Source organism: Ictalurus furcatus, chromosome 18, assembly GCF_023375685.1.
Source record: "Ictalurus furcatus strain D&B chromosome 18, Billie_1.0, whole genome shotgun sequence".
Taxonomy (NCBI): domain Eukaryota; kingdom Metazoa; phylum Chordata; class Actinopteri; order Siluriformes; family Ictaluridae; genus Ictalurus; species Ictalurus furcatus.
The window spans coordinates 8373401-8391090 of record NC_071272.1 but is presented as its reverse complement, the minus strand read 5'-3'; the positions used below and the strand labels follow the sequence as shown (position 1 = coordinate 8391090).

Sequence of the window (17690 nt, the reverse complement as noted above, 5' to 3'; positions counted from 1 at the left end):
ATTGCACGAAGCAAACACTTACCCGAATCACGTTAGTCAAAATGTGGCATTTGTTCTGTGGTTAATATTTATATTCATTTTGTTATACATAGTTTATATTCATTTAATTTAATACATGGGTGTATATATTTTTCTAACGGCAACTCATTGGACTACATAGTAGCTTTTTGTACAATAATTTTTTTGTGAGTGAGGTAGCCTGAGGAAAGTGGTATGGCGGTGCTGAACGGTGATAAAAACATCTCCTGCTGAGCGATAAAGCCAGCTGTCCTCCTGCCTCAGAAAGAATGTGAACCTCGGCCAGGTTTCCAGAGACGCCTGATGTTCCGAAATGTTATACACACACCTGCTACGTGAAGCAGGTCATACCCATTTATTCGCCATTGGCAAAAGTAGTATTTATTTACAATTTTTGCAAGTTTCAAGATCCTCATGATAAATCTGGTCGAGGAGGAAAACATGTTTTTGTGTTGAATTGAATTGTATTCTTTCGAATAATTATCACATTAATGTGTGAGTGTGTATGTGATTGTGCCCTGCGATGGAGTAAGCAGTTGAAGATGGATGGTAACGCTAAGCGTTAAGCGCTAATGTTAAGCTCAGGACATTCATCTATGCAAAGTGAGAACAAAAGATATAAATGAGACATCACGACTGGGTATAAATGTTTTGAACAATGATCAGACAAACACATGAAATTTCTTCTTGTTCTTTCTTATTTCACCCTAAGGGTGTGCAAAAGACATTTGACCCACAGGAACATTTGAGCTCAGGAGACAAATTTCTCACATGAAGCCTGCATGAAAAAAAAAATTAGGTTAGAAATTTACTTAAGAGCAAAAAAGTTCAAAGCTGGGAGTAAAATGTTTTTTTTTGTGTGTGTGTGTGTGTTCTTTGTATTTCAAGACCTCTAAAATGTAGTCATATTACACACTCATGCCCAAGAAAGCGATTCGACGGTGGGAGAAAAACATGATTGTCCTACAAGTACTTTTTTTAATGCAAAGCTGACTGAGACTAAGCAGGGGAACGTCGGCGGACTTAAAAACGAATTCCAGGTCTGTTTTCTGCAGATCGAGTTACAGGTTCCCAGATACACCAAAGCTAAATGGAACAAGAGTCACGTTGCAGTGTGAACAGGGTAAAAGGGCAAAACATGATCTTTCATACAAAATATGCTGCTTTAGTACTGATTTTGACTGCATGTATATTTAGTAGCACTTATTCTACTCTACCAACATCCTGGTATTTCATGGATAATGTAGTAATTACAATTAATGTCAGGTATGTACTGTATGTCGCATGTTGAATATTGAAGTACATATTTATATAGAAACTTGGTATGTGCAAAAATATTCAGACCATAATTAAATATTATTATTTTTTTATTATTATTCATTGGTAAGTACATAGTAACTATGTGGAAAAACTACCAGTATATATTTCATTACTTAGTCGCGACACTAAAAGAAAAATTTGGCCACTTATACAATTTCAAAAATGTTCTAAACATCTGCTTATAGAAATATCAACAATTATAACACATTTTTCTGTATTAAATAACAACAGATTTTGAAAGTCTATTTAGAATTGGATTATGTGGAGATTATGTGGAGATTATGTGGAGCGTGCAGTGCAGATGTATTACAGTCAGAGCTGCCGAAAAATAATCACCTTCTGACCAATCACAATCCAGGATTCAGCAGCGCTGTGACTATATTTAGGTATAGGCTCGCATAACTGGAAGATCGGTCATATGATATCTGTCCAGATATTCCACATGCACAATTATAGCATTGTGAATTCATTAAAACTATAATTGGACAGATATTATATTATGGTCACATGCTGTATACACACACAGCTGTCTGTTAGAGAGATAACCGTGATGTCAACACGGCTCACTGAAGTGTTCCTGAGTGTAAAGGTTAGATGACACATATACACATACATGATACACTGATGAATCGCACATCCTCGGTGACCATCAAGCCCCGTTCTGCTGATGAGATGTGTGTGTATGTGTGTGTGTATGTGTGTGTGTGTGTGTGTGTCTGTGTGTGTTTGTGCGCGCTGGTGTGGTCTGATGGTCACGCCGTAGTTATTTAGTGTGATAATGGCGTTTGATTGGACATGACACAAACACCATTGTCACACTCCATAACTGCGGAGAGAGAGAGAGAGAACGAGAGAGAGAGGAGACACAAACACACACACGGCCTAGAGAGAGAGAGAGAGAAAGAGAGAGAGAGAGAGAGAGAGAGAGTGAAAGTGTTAAACTGACAGATAAATTAGACATCCAACATACAATAAACAATTATTTGTATTTAAATTTGTGCTGTTGGATTCTGGATTCTGATTGGTCAGAAGGTGTTGATTAATTTTCTATAACAGCGACTCTGAGAGTAGCACATTAACACGCTCGTTCTAATATCGTTTCTATAGTAACAGCTCATTTATAGAGCCGCGTACGATGGACGCGCCACCGATAATAAACGGATTTTAAAATCTCATCGACAAGACAAAGTTTTCTGTAAGGAGATGTTTATTTAACATTTACGGAAGGAGTCTCCAGTGTCAGAACTTATTAAAGCTGTAACTTTTAGTTTTCTGGCGTCTTCAGGACAGAGGATTTTACGCTTCTTTGCAGTTTCAATGTCACATGACAAGCTGAGGTTTTTGTGTCTTATTAATTTGAAGAGAGAGAATAAAGAGATGCTGTTTATAGCTGTGGTAATGTAAGAGAACAGGAAGTGGTTTCCACAATACTAAATGTAAATAAATGGGTAAAAAGTATAATGTTTGATTCTTTAATAAATAAAAAATGCAGTTGGTAAATTGCTGTGGTATAAGAGGAATAAAACCCTTGAAGATGTGTTGTTACAGGAAATGAATTCACCGTCACTGATTATTTTACTATAACAGCTCCACACACAGTGTTTTATCCATCACTGAACTGACTGAGCTCTACAGGCCACTAAAATGTTTTTTAGTCTTTTATCATTTACTGTAAATTTGTGTTTTAATATGAAGACTCTCCAGATTATATTAGCCTGAGAAAAGTAGCTGTTGGAAACATGAATTTTTGAACAATCAAAGCAACATGGACTGAACATTCTAAACCAGGCGGCTAAATTAAATCCACATTTTTCTCGAATATATTGCAACAACCTTCCTATTGTTTGGGGGGGGGGGGGGGGCACACCTTGCGAAAAGATCTTCCAAGATTTTTATTTATTTATTTTCCCCCAAAATTTTATCAATGTTAACATAATTTCATATCAAGACACGACGACGTTTCTCTCGTATAGAGAAATGTTCTACATATCACTAAATGATTCATAAACTAATAACATTTTTCAACCCACCTCTGGATCCGATCGTAAAGATGGCCGTCATCAAGCTTTCCGGTCTCCACAGCATGTGTGTGATCACTAAATAACAAAAATAACACTGCCATAATGTAAGAAAAAACTCAAAATATAAAAAAGCCATGACTTTGCGTACCATTTACAAATTCCAGCACACTTTCCCATCGTCTCTACGCCAGTGATCTCCCAGCAGCAGTTCATTTTGACGATATGAGCTAAGTTCAGGTCGGTCTGCTCCCTTCTGGTCCTCTTTATGTGGCCTCCAAGGCTTTTAGTCAAACAGTAAATGGAAGTGGGAGATAAGCTCTGAGCGCTATTGATCAGCTCGCAACGTGGAGTGCAGGTCACTCACCCAAAAAAACCCAACCTCCAGGAGATGAAGAAAAAAAGAAAATAGTCACTAACTACACAATACTCAAGTCTAGTACAATGAACATTCACTACTAGCATACAAGCTAATGCTAACTGACTAACATTCAGTACTAACACACAAACCCAGCCCTAAAATACTAACATGCACTACTTACAGGTTTATTGTGAAAATGTACAGACTTTCAGCTGTTTGCGATGAACAAATCAAACAAAAGCAATTGAAATAGTTCAACACAATGAATGCTTCAAGTGGTTTCCCCAAATTCAACTGAAAATGCAATTTATAATGATTTCTCCAGCCTCAATATTATTCACCCCCTTCATGGCGAGCATCTTTAGTACTTAGTAGAGCACCCTTTTGCTGTTATGACCTGCTGCAAATGAGATGCAGAGCTTCTGAGCCAAAATCACACCTGAATACTGTGGCCCATTCATTTCTTCATACAGGAAGCGTCTTGAAGCTGTCATTACAAATAAAGGCTTCTCCACTAAGTATTAAATACGTTTCAGTTAGCGTGTTCAATACTTTTTTCCCGTGTCATTCCTCTTTATTACACAGAACTTTATTTATGGATTTAATGTTGTGAATTTTTTATATTTGCGGATTTCTTAAGTTAATACTGATGTCTGGTTTAAATTTCATGTGAATAGCCTTATTGGAAATATATTTACTGAAAAACACGTTCAATGTTTACATGTTGACACGTCCAATACTTATTTCCCCCACTGTATTATAATGTCAATATACGCTAACTTACTGAAATACACTACTAAAATACTAGCTAGTGTAGTATATACTGCTGTCACAGTAAAGTGCACAACTAGCATTAAAACTATCGTTAGCATAATAAAGTCCATTACTGTTAGTATTTTAAACATTACTAGCATAACTTACTTGAGTGTACTACTAAAATATTAGCATATACTACTAAGACACTAATAATACTATCATCCATTACTAGCATACAAACTAGCCATAACTAACTAGCATCGACTACTAAGATGTTAACAAGCCCAAATATGCTAATGTCCGCTGGTGATATACACTACTGCGAGTATTCTAACTAGCACTAGCATAAAAACAGATGATGTTTTTTAAATTATACTTTTTAAAATGGAGGTGATAGAGAAGCTTGGTGAATTTTTGTTAACTCTCTGTTGTGTAATGAATGAATGAGACCGAATTGTTAAGATTTCTTTATTATGCATATTAGCAGAAGAGGTGACATTAGTTATGCATGTAGCTTCAGTGTGAATAGCATGACGATTAGCCACACAGGCACAACGCTTCAAGCTAATGTCACTGAGCTGCATGTTTGCAAAACAGTCTGGAACGTGCTGTTACAGGAAAATAATCAAGCTGGGGTGGTGTGATGAAGCCGATTTACCAGAGCGATTTACCCCTCTTCTAACTGCAGTACAATGAGTAAAATTTGTATTAACTAAAGAATTATACATAATTTTTTATGCATTTATAGTTACATTTAATGTTACTACGATGTCACTAATTATGGCATACACAAGCGCAGATTAAATTGTAGCCCTTGACTAACAGACCTCCTTTAGCTAAAGTCTGAGTTTGTGTTTTTGCTGGACTAAAGTTCGTTGTGGAAAATTACAAATGAATTGAGTTTTGCAGCGTAATTTCACAGAAGTGCGATCCGTGCACCCTGACCGACCCGTAAGCTGCGTTACTATGTTTGGGTTTCTTTTTCCCTGAATTATCCCTGAGGTTTGATTCAGAGCTTTTGAGAGAGTTGGCGCTGGAAATGTTTGAGCGTCTGATAAAATGTCCCGAGCAGCTTTTATTTGCTCGTCCTTGAAACTGATAACCGACTGAGTGTCTGTGTGAACGAACCGAGTTCCCTTCACCTCTCAACACACACACACACACACTCAAATATATGTACAAGTGTATCTTAAAAAAATAAAAAATAAAATAAAATAAAATGTGAATATCGTGGAAAAGTTCATTGTTTTCCGCAATTTAATTCAAAAAGTGGAACTTTCATACATTCTAGATTCATCACATAAACTGAAATATTTCAAGCCTTTTTTTTTTTTACGGCTTACAGCTTATGGAAATCAAAAATCCAGTGTCTCAAAATATTAGAATAAAGAATTTCATGACGTTCATGATGCCATCTTTCCTAACAAAATGTCCAGGTCCTCTGGCAGAAAAACAGCCCCAAAACATTAAAGATCCACCACCATAGTTAACTGTGTACATGAGGTACTTTTCCATATGGCTACTTCTCTGCACAGTGAAATCCCTAGTGTTGAATTAACACCCAGAGTGTTTATACGAGTCTATTGGACTCGCATAAACACTGTAGGGTGTGAATTCAACACTGTGGGAGTTAAATCAACACTGGTGATTTTGCTACGCGTGTGCGCCAAAACCACCTCTGGTGTTTATTGCCAAAAACTTCTACTTTGGTTTCATCTGACCATAGAACCTGATCCCATTTGAAGTTCCAGTAGTGTCTGGCAAACTGAAGACGCTTGAGTTTGTTTTTGGATGAGAGTAGAGGCTTTTTTCTTGAAACCCTTCCAAACAACATGTGGTGATGTAGGTGACTTCGGATTGTAGTTTTGGAGACTTTCTGACCCCAAGACGCAACTAACTTCTGCAATTCTCCAGCTGTGATCCATGGAGATTTTTTGGCCACTCGAACCATCCTCTTCATAGAGCCTTGAGACGATATAGACACACGTCCAATTCCAGGTTGATTCATAACATTTCCAGTTGACTGGAACTTCTTAATTACTGCCCTGATGGTGGAAATGGGCATTTTCAATGCTTGTGCTATTTTCTGATAGCCACTTTATATTTTGTGAAGCTCAACAACCTTTTGCCGCACGTCACAGCTATATTCCTTGGTCTTAGCCATTGTTATGAATTTAAGGGACTTTAGCCTATGTGTTTCCTCATATTTATAGCCCTGTGAAACAGGAAGTCACGGTTGAACAATTTTCTGTTCCTAGTCACCCAGGTGTACTAAAAAAAAAGTAAAATATTAATTGATAATTGTTGCACATCTATATTTAACAAATATTTCATTTTTTGTGTTTTGTTTGCATGTATAGAGAGCACACAGGCCTTTGGGTGTCATTTTTATTTAAAAAAAAAAAAAAAAAAAAAAAAAAAAAAAGGATGAATGGATTTATTACTCAGTCAGGGTACACACACACACACACACACACACACACACACACACACACACCCCTCAACCTCACATAAAAAAACCAACCCCAAAATCTCCACAAGGCCAAAACTGTCATGTCGTTATCATACACCCACGCGACTGACGTGACCTCTGACCTGCTCGGGGCTGATCTGTCGACTGTGGAGTAAAAGCACGACTCAACCTGACACGACCGGACCTAAACTACATTTACACCATCGGTTACAGCTATAAAGCTAAAACACTAAAGTTCTCTCATTAAATTCTTTTTCCTTTATGTTCTTTCTGTGATATCGTGATGTTGCCTGACGAAGTCACTTTGAACACACAACCCTGTTACACAAGTAAATGATCAATTTATAAAAACATTTAAAAATATTTCGGATATTATTAGAATGTCCTTCATGCTCTTAGCATGGACGCTAGACAACCATGTTTTGATTTTAATTTTATTTGCTAATTCTACATTAAAAAACTGAACCGTTACTCATTTAAGAGCAAAATGCAGCAAAGAAATGTGATTATTATTTTTATATTACTTTTATATTATTATATTACACCAATGAGCATAAATGTGTGTCGTCTTAGACTCGATCCTGGAAAATAGTTTTAAAAAAATAAAATAAAGTATATATTTTTTAAAAGAGCTAAATGGCAAATTTTTGATCTATTATATCTATTATTAAAAATTCCCCAGCTGGCCAAACTGCTAATTATTTCCAAAATAAAACAAAGTTAAAAATTTTAATCCAAGTTTAATCTAAGATCCATTTCATGGAATTCAATACAATTTCTGTGTGTGTGTGTAAGTAAAGCAGGACAGACTCAGCTCTTGACTCCCCCTCTGACCTGCTGTTTAACATGGAAATCAAACATTACTTGGTAGTTTGTAGCCTGAGTTTCTAATACAGTATCGATTACTGAAAAGGAATTACACCACTATTTCAATCTTCCTGCCAGACGAGTTAGAAATCTGCACACACTTAAATCAATAATATGGACTGGAGTTTGCTCCGGTGAAGTTTTCTGTGAAGCAAATATTTGTTTATTTAACGTTCATGGAAGGAGTCTCCAGTGTTTTCCGACATCGTCAGGACAGAGGAGTTTACGTTTGACACACCGTACACAGATTAATTATACTCAGTAATGATCCTACAAAACGGATATGTATGTTACACAGTAAATGAAAAAAAAATCCAGACAGGAACATAAGAGTTTCATTCCTCAGTTTTAATTTGAACCAAGTTATACGAATTGCAAGGGTGAACATTCCCCATCGATACAAAAACAACAGGCTCTACAAAAGAGACAGAGAGAAAAGAAAGAAAGATAACAATAACATCAGAGTAGATCAGAAAAATCGGCTGAGCCACGCTGTGACCGGCAGAAAAGAGAAAGCGTAGAAACCAAGTAAGAGAAATAAAAGGCTCAGATAAAGTGATTCAGAGAATCTATTTCAGAGAAATTGATTCAGAGAATCTAATTCAGAAAAATTGATTCAAAGAATCTGATTCAGAGAATGTAATTCAGAGAATCTAATTCAGAGAATCTGATTCCGAAAAATTGATTCAGAGAATCTAAACCAGAGAATCGAATTCCAAGAAACTGATTCAGAGAACCTGCTCCACAATGACCCTTTTTTACAGTCCTGATCCATGTCATTACGACTTTGGGGGCGAAACTGACCCCGGATCAGATGTTTGCGAGGCCGGGGTGAGCGTCAGAAAGCAGACGAGAGTATTGCACCGTGTCGTTTGTGTGCTCGAAACAGAAAAGATATCATTGATATTATAGCAAAGTCACATTCAAGTTAATATTAATAAAAGAGAAAAAAAAAAGTCGACCCACAAGGCTCGCGAGTGACTGATAAAGTGCCCTTACAGCTTTTAGTGATGTTAGAATGGACATAAATAATAAAAAGGGGGGGGGTTGGGGGGGATAAAAAGAAACGTGACAGAACGAGGAGTTTCAGTACTAAAAATCTGCAGCAGTCAGAACGTTCACATCTTCATTCATGCTGTTAATACTTACAGAAGCTTTAATACATACAGTGACTCAGTTAAACGTTTGTTTGCTTGTTTTTTTTCTTCCTCAAACCTCAAAAAAATTTACAAACAGCATAATAATTGTAAGAATATTAATAATACACTTGTGAAGAAAAGCGTCGTTTACACGGCGTCTCAGTTTTCCCCGGCAGTTCCAGGGGAGCAGGAAAACAGCATTAATTACTACGTAATCATATCCATAACACGACATACACGCATGTTCATGCCAGTTTCCTCAGCACTAACACACTGATCAGGGAGTCGGCCGTAATCCCATTACAGCCCGGCCAGCTCACCATGCAGTATTCATTCATCTCTTTATTTGTTTTTTTTTTGTTTTTTTTTAACCTAAAATTGTAAACCACGTACATTATCGATACAAACGCCAACGTGATAAGATCATCCGGATAATAACTGATAAAAATCTAAAAATGATGATTACTTCCGTGTTTTGAAAAGAAAAGAAAAGAAAGATTTAAAAAAATATCCCCAGCGTGGAAGAAGAGAAGAGCGAAGTAGATGTGAGAAAGAAGAGGAGGAGGAAGAGGAGGAGTGGCTCTTCGTCGCTCTTCTTCGTCTAAGGTAATCTGGTGTTTATAAGACCTGATGTGGGTTTACCGATTACTGCACCTTCACTACTCATAATCCTTTGTGAACCGGTGTAGATGGAGGGGGGGGGGGGGGGGGTCGTCAATTGTCTGAGAGCAAGAAAGATTGAGGGATTGAAAAAGACAGGAGAGTTAAAGAGAAATAAAGACTGAAAAGAGAGATGAGTAAAAGCACCCCAGAGAGAAAGAGTGAGAGAGCGAGGGAACGAGATAGGGAGAGTGAGAGAGAGAGAGATAGAGAGTTAAAGGACTGTGCTGTAGTGTAGCGTAAAGTCTCAGTTCAGTCTCAATGTGCACACACACACAAAACTGATAAAAGGCTCCGGGCCTCAGATTCGACTGTGTGTGTGTGTGTGTGTGTGTGTGTGTGTGTGTATCTCTAGTCGACTCCCTCGAAGCCCTGTGCGTTCTCCACAGCCATCAGCAGCTTCTCCCTCAGATCATCGAACGTCTCATAAGCTGGCAGATCCAAACGGTTAAAACTGCGCACAAGACACAATATTTAATAATAAAAATAATAATAATAATAATAATAATAATAATAATAATAACAACAACAACAACAACAACGCCAAAGTAAATGTAATAGCTAAATAAATAACTGCTATAAGAACCCCACTGAACCACTTCAATCATATTTATACGCAAAAACAGCACGTAAAGATGTCTGTGTACGCTGCGTTCATTTGTTTTTCATTTTTAATATGAGAAGAAAGTATACATACAGTCCCCTCTGAAACTATTGGAATGGCAAGCCTAATTCATTAGTTTGTGCTCTACACAAAAGACATTTGGGTTTGAGATCAAAAGATGATAATGAGTCTTTATTGGTCATGTATACATTACAGCACAGTGAAATTCTTTTTCTTCGCATATCCCAGCATGTTAGGAAGTTGGAGTCAGACCGCAGGGTCAGCCATGATACAGAGCACAGGGTCAGCCATGATACTTCCACCATGTTTCACAGATGACCTATATGGTTTGGATCATGAGCAGATCTTTTCTTTCTCCACACTTTGGCCTTTCCATCACTTTGGTAGCGGTTCATCTTGGTTCCAGATCTTTTGTGGCTCATCTCTGTATTTATTTATGAATTCCGATCTGGATGTCACTGACTGTTGTTTTTGGGTTTTTCTTCACAGCTTTCACAATGTTTCTGTCATCAGCTGCTGTTGTTTTCCTTGGCTGACCCATTCCACGTCTGGTTGCTCAGTACATCAGTGGTTTCTTTCTTTTTCAGGACATTTCAAATTGCTGTATTGGATATGCCCAATGTTTGTGCAATGCCTCTGATAGATTTTCCCTCTTTTCTCAGCTTCAAAATGGCTCGCTTTTCTCCCATAGACAGTTCTCTGATCTTCATGTTGGTTTATCCTTTTTAACAACAAATGTAGTCTTCACAAGTGAAACCCTGGGTTTAGACCAAGAGTAGACATTCAGAACTATTAAATCTTTAAACAGTCAATTTAACAGGTCACACCTGGGCAGCAAGAAACACCTGTCAGTCACATGTTCCAATATCACTTCAAATATGGGTGGGTTCAAACAAAAAGAGCCACTTTTTAAGTTGTTTAACATGTCTAGATGTAAATATGAGGAGATGAAAGCTGAAAATCTGATCCATCATCTCGTATTCATTTTTCGATCTCAAACCCAAATGTCTTCAATGTATAGAAGGAATTGGCCCTGCTGTTCCAATACTTTCGGAGGGGACCGTATATACACTCTCGTCTTTCTCCTTCGCTCGGTTTTCCTCACTTTTAGATTCATTAAACGACCCACAATTACTCTGTAGCTTGCAGCAAGGAGAGATTATAGATCAGCACTAGCGCCTGATTCACTTCTAATACGGATTTAACAACAGCAAGAGTGTGATTTTAAAGATGGGAGTCTGCGGATGAATAACGTTTCAGTTAAGAATATTTTAAACCCACAAAATTTACTTTGTGCATATCTTGATCCCCTTTTTTAAAATCAAGTCTTTCATGAAAACAGAAAAAGGTTGGAGAATAGACATCTTACATCACGTTATACATTTCCCAAATTTTATTTCGCAATGAAAAATGGAACCATAACAGCGCATGTTCATTTTACTTGAAAATGTATTACATTTCATCATGAACACAGCAGGTTAAAAAAAGAGAGATCATTTATCCAACATATGCCAAAATGCAGTGAACCCCCTGTGGTAGCAGAGTCTTGGTAAATTCCAACCTATATGTATTAGGGAAAGTGGACTGTACCATGTGTGTGCACGGGGGAGTTTGTCTGGGGTCCCCCACTGCTCGATGGTAAACAACTGCGGCCCGTTCGAACCTGGAACACACACACACACACACACACACACACACACACAAGGGCTCAGCATAAAAACACACATACATAGCATGGAGATGAACATTTAAAAAATATTTTCTCTGCCATATAAGATTTGATTTCCTAAATTAAAACATTAAATGAACATTTTCTTCATTTCGCCCTTTTTCCCCCGGCACTTCAGGCAAAACACAGATACTGTTAAGTCAATATTTGTCCCTCATGCTCCCATTTCTCAGTGTTTGATCTGAGGTTATCTAGGGTTTTGGAATGTACCATTAGTCTAAGAGGGTTAATATGATAGATAGAACACAGTGACTCTGAAAGTTCAAAGGTTTTTTGAGGATCATAAATCTTAAATCGTTTAAGTATGTTTTAAGGAATTAAGGTATCTTAAGGTACCTCACGTGAGCCGTGAGTATTGCCTGGCACTGCAGTTTATTTCATAGAACGTTATACTTATTTCCTCGTCACCCCCAAACCCTACACAGGTGGTACAGTCCAAGAAGGTACACGAGACCAAAGCTCAAAGTACTAATTATTTCGAACTAGTTTTAAGTTTGTTTTTTTTTGCTCTGCGAGAGAACAGACCAAGTGACTGAAATTACAAATTTTTTTGCATCTTTTATTCTTATAATTATATTTTTGTACTTGATAATTGAATAATCTTCTATTTTAATACAAGAAATACTGGCATACAGAGTTCCTTACATTCTACATCAATTAACTGTCAAATAATTCTGTTTTTGAAACACAGCAGTGTTTGATGTATACGTGTGTGTGTGTGTGAGATCTCACCATAGAGCTCAGCAAAGCCATTCATAGGAACTCTAGACGTTCCTGTGACGAACTGCAGCAGCCGAATCCTCTTCTCAGCGTCCATCAACAACACGGCCTTCACACACACACAGAGTTTATAGAAGAATATATATGCATGTGACTGTTTCACCTGTTTATTTAAGTTGGAGAAATTGATAATTAAATCAAGAACTGTCAGTAATTGACAGTAAATCGGTCATTTTAGTAATAATCAGTAATAATCCGATCACTACAGCTGTTTTAACGTAAAAAAATATTACCAATGTTTAAAACTAGTGTGTAGCTTGTGAAAACATGATTATTGAGTCAAAAAAAAGAGAAAGAAAGAAAAAACACTTTATAATAAGCCAGAGATTTAGTCATGAAAGAAGTACATTGCGACTGATCAGGGCAGAGAGAGAGAGGAAGTGAGACTGTGAGAGAGTCAATCTAATCTAATCAATCAGGAAAATGGATTCAGGTGTGATGGAGTTTCATTTATTTATTTAGTTATTTCGGCTAATGTAGTGGAAAGGTAGTAAATAACGTCTGATTTATCCTCGCTCTGGAATCCGTGTCGTTACCCAGTAGTGAGGTTATTTTAGATAATAAGATAACGATAGCTGGAGAGAGAGTGTGTGTCTGTGCATTGATAAGCAGGTTCTGATGTGGTTCTTTCATCAGAGCAAACACAAGACATGAACACATCAAAAATACTTTGATCATCAGAGAAACACACACACACACACACACACACACACACACACACACAACATACCTTCCAGAACCACTGGATGACGGGGTGATTTGGACAGTAGCCGTTTTTATACACGGTGTGTTGTCTCCAGTCATTAACGTCCACATCACCCAGACCACACATCAGCAACTACACAACAACACAACACCTTTAATATATTACACACTGGTATGTTAGTGTGTGTGTGCGTGTGTGTGAGATTACCTCCAACTCGTTCTCATCGAAGATCTTAATTAAGTCGATGAGAATCAGTTCTGTGAATCCCTGCAAGATAAAAAAAAACCCAACATCAGATCCCAATCAGAATTTTTTTCTTTTATTCCCTTTCTCTCTCTCCCTCTTTCTCTCTCTGCTTATTTCAGTCAATTTTTCTTTTCCTTTTTTTGCCATTTCTTTCTTTATTTCTTTCCTCTATTATGTCTTTTTCGTTTCTCTCCTTCTTTGTGTATTTTTCTTTCATTTATTTCTTTGCTCTCTGACTATATTTTTTGTCTTTAGTTTTTGTCCCCCCTTTTATTTACATTTCTTTCTTTCTTTTTCATTTGCTTTTATTCATTTTTATTTATTTATTTCCATTTCTTTCTATCTCACCCATACTTCCTTTTTACAAACTCCTACACTGGGAGGGAAAGTGTTCGAGGGGCGGCTTTGAAACAGAACTGCAGCACAGGGCAGTCCCTCAAGATTTCACGATTTTGTGATCACAGAAATGAACAAAAAAAAAAAAGAGAGAAATACAATGAAACAAAAATCAAGCGAACTCCATAACATTCGGAGGAGCTTGCAATTTTTCTAAATTACCACAGGTTTCCGTAGATTCGGGCCGAGACGTGTCATGTGACGTCATCATGACGTGCGTTCAGCTAAAGCCCTCTTTGATCCACGTGCGTCGAACGCGAGTACAGCTAAAAGGTCTCGTTTACCTACAAACATCACTGCGAGAAAGCGCGCGAAAGTATTGTGCGATTGCGATTCTGCGCAAGTTTTCCACAGAAAAGCACAAAAAACTCATCACAAATATAAAAATAAAAAAAAACTTCATCAACTGGATAAAAAAATAACTAATAATCAATGAATTTTGGCCGCAACAAATCACAAAAACATGTCTGGACTGCCAGGGCAGGATTATTAAACACACACTGACACCTAGTGGTGAGATTTGGTGGTGCAGAGAGCAGTGATGTTCATTACCTCCATAAAGGCGTTCATCTGTTTCTGTACCCTGTTCACAAACCGCCACTGTATCACCAAACTGAGAGAGAGAGACAGAGAATGAGACAGACAGACAGAGAGCGAGAGAGAGAGACAGACAGAGAGAGTGAGACAGACAGACAGAGAGAGACAGAGAGAGAGGGAGAGAGACAGAGAGAGAGAAGTTTATGTAGTAAGATTACCTAGAAGTACAGAAATGTAATTAACTTTGTACATGAGAGGTTTGTTAAATTTAAACACAATTTTTTTTATTTAAAATGAAAACCACACATTCAATGGAATGTAAAAATGTGTGTGACATCATCATAATCCCATCCTGATGATCACACCTCAGACATGGCCATATTTTTATTCAGCTTTCCATGTGCACAGATGAAATCTTTAGAACCAGCTCTGAGACCGGACATGACTTACTCGATATACTCCTTCTTGTTGTCGTTGGTGACGACCAGATCAGACCCGCTCGGCTTCAGATCCACTTGGTATGTCTATGGGGAGAGTCCAATCCATCAATCAATCAATCACATGACCAGGTTTGATTCTCACCAATTTAGTTTATTTCAGCGTCTTCATAAACACAATACTTTTACAGTCACAGTAAACGTTATAAAATGTCCGTAGTTCTTTCAAGTGTGAAAATGAAGACGGAAAAGGTTTTAAAAAAACAGTACTCTATAAATCTTATCTGAGTTTGTTGTTCTGTCATGTTTTACACGTGACAGTCACATGTTATTGTGTCATCAAATATAACAGCCAATCAGGTTCCATATGCAAATCAATATAATGGGTATCAATATAATGTAGACTTCTTAACGCTCCTTTTCTTTTTTTTTTAGTTTCTTCCCCTGTGATGGAGGGATTAGAGTAAAGGGTACGAGTGTAGAGTGCTACAGTGTGAGGTACGAGTACGCCCAGTGTTTGGGGTTTGAAGGGGAAGAAATTATTTTAAAAACACACTGAGGAAGTGAAGGTTTGGTACCTGCCCGAAGTTGTCCTCATCGATACAGAAGCGCAGGTCGAGCTCCGTCGGGTCGTTCTCCAAAATCCACTTCAGTGAGTTGTAGTATTCACTGTCCTACACACACACACACACACGCACACGCACACAATAAACACTAACAGCCAGGAACAAAATCTGCTTTGATGATCTCATAAAACTGAAGGGCAGTTGCATGAACCTGAAAGAATGGATTTATCTATCTATTTCCTTCCTTATTTCTTTCCTTCTTTATCTTTCTTTCCTTCCTTCCTTCTTTATTTCTTTCTTTATCTTTCCTTCCTTCCTTCATTCTTTCCTTCTTTATCTTTCCTTCCTTCTTTCTTTCTTTCCTTCCTTCATTCTTTATTTCTTTCCTTAATTCTTTCTTTCCTTCCTTATTCCTTTGCTTCTTTTATTCCTTCTTTCCTTATTTATTTCCTTCCTTATTTCAATCCTTCCTTCTTCTTCAACTGGGCTTAGTAGATTCCACTCATTTCTAGAGCTTTAAAATTTTAGCTCTGATTGACATCAAAGAATCTTTTAATTTGAGATTTATTTGGAATTTATTGAAAAATTTCTGTCGGTGCCGCAGAGAATAAAAACGCTAGCATGTGGAAGAATTTGTGCAGCGAAAAATAACTATTATTCTGTTTACTGTGTGAATAATCTTGTGCATATTTTAAAGTATGTATTTACTTTTTAAAGGTAAATACATTTTATATCAGGATACAAAAATGAAAACACTTGTGATTTGTGATATTTGGTAAAATTAAGTGTTTATATTGTTTCTACTCCGTCTGCCGATGTTTATTCCTGTTTTACTTGTACCCCCCGCCCACCGGAGAATTATCTGCCTGTGCTGGGCGCTTGGCGATTTCAGACTGAGATGTGGGCGGAGTGAAAAGGCATTGGGGCGTGTCTATAAAACGACTGACTGGAGGCCTGTGCAAACACACACATGGAAACAAGCGTTCCGGACCATAAGCCAGTTTTCCAAACGGGTTTCCTCAGCCACATACTACACTCGTCAAGGCCACTGCTTAAATCATTCATTTTTTTATCGTGTTATACGTATTTATTCAGGTTATTTGTAGTAGTAAACAATATAAAATTTCTATCGGACCTTTAAAGAGCAAAAATGGTTGAAATGGGAGGGGAGGAACGTACCACTGACTCCATGTCATTCAATGTGATGGGTTTTCCCAGCATCATCTTATAAAAAGGTCGGATGAAGAAACCTGCAAGACGAAACACACCGACAGCATAATTAGCGTTCCTGAGGGCAGATTCTAAGATGGTATTGTGCATCAATAACATTATAACCATCTCTGATGGTACCGTACCGTCCAGCAGCTTGCCGTGATACACCGCCATGCCCGCCACTCGCCCGATGAACTTGAAGTACGAGAGATGATCCTCGTTACACAACCCTGAGTTTGAATTAATCTGGAGCGTGTAGTTATCTCTGCACACAAACACCACAAACACAACGTGGTTAAACAGGTCACATTAGCCCCCCCCCCCCAAAAACCCACTTTAAAGCGCGGTCCGCAAAATGTACTGTAAAGTATCTTAAACAGTAATATGATTTAAGTGTTCCTTAGAAAGTCTAAAAATCACGGCAAAATATTTCTATGCACTGGATCTTGCTATATGTTTCATTCAGGCTTATGTTAAGATCTGTTTTTTTCTGGCCTTGAAATTAGCTCCGCCCACAGCTGGAACACAACCGAGACGGTGTGAGGTTATCAGCGTTTTCACCTCAATTTTCATTACAATTCAAATTACTGCCACTAAGGGGAGAAATTACATACCGCCGCTTTAATTCAATACACAAATGCCTCAAAACACTGCAAAACATTTTAAATCTATAAGGTGATTTATAAATACAGGTATTTGTATTTTATTTTTATTATTATTAATAATAGGCAGCTCACTTTATTTGTCATAAATAATCAGTATCTCTGATTATTGTGTGTTATACTTTATTGTTCCTCTCCCCCTTTTTATTCCTTCCTTCCCATTTTATTCCTACCTCGACAAA

General features: G+C 37.5%; 1 protein-coding gene and 1 long non-coding RNA gene across 8 annotated transcripts in view; both read right to left on the bottom strand.

Annotated features, from left to right (window-relative positions):
• Positions 1-358: 358 nt before the first annotated feature.
• Positions 359-3741, bottom strand: LOC128622626 (uncharacterized). The gene is made up of 3 exons (XR_008388433.1): positions 3508-3741; positions 3369-3434; positions 359-796 (listed from the first exon to the last, which is right to left on the bottom strand). It is a non-coding gene; the product is annotated as an uncharacterized LOC128622626 (long non-coding RNA).
• Positions 3742-8140: 4399 nt separating this feature from the next.
• Positions 8141-17690, bottom strand: part of nedd4l (NEDD4 like E3 ubiquitin protein ligase) — a 64706-nt gene continuing 55156 nt past the window's right edge. For all 7 annotated transcript variants that reach the window (XM_053648121.1, XM_053648123.1, XM_053648124.1 and 4 more), the window contains 10 exons: positions 16990-17111; positions 16814-16884; positions 15647-15742; positions 15082-15155; positions 14647-14707; positions 13660-13719; positions 13477-13584; positions 12699-12795; positions 11828-11900; positions 8141-10066 (listed from right to left, as the gene is read on the bottom strand). In XM_053648121.1, the coding sequence (XP_053504096.1) occupies positions 9964-10066; positions 11828-11900; positions 12699-12795; positions 13477-13584; positions 13660-13719; positions 14647-14707; positions 15082-15155; positions 15647-15742; positions 16814-16884; positions 16990-17111 (865 nt within the window). In that variant the 3' untranslated portion in view covers positions 8141-9963. The remainder of the gene's footprint in view (positions 10067-11827; positions 11901-12698; positions 12796-13476; positions 13585-13659; positions 13720-14646; positions 14708-15081; positions 15156-15646; positions 15743-16813; positions 16885-16989; positions 17112-17690) is intronic.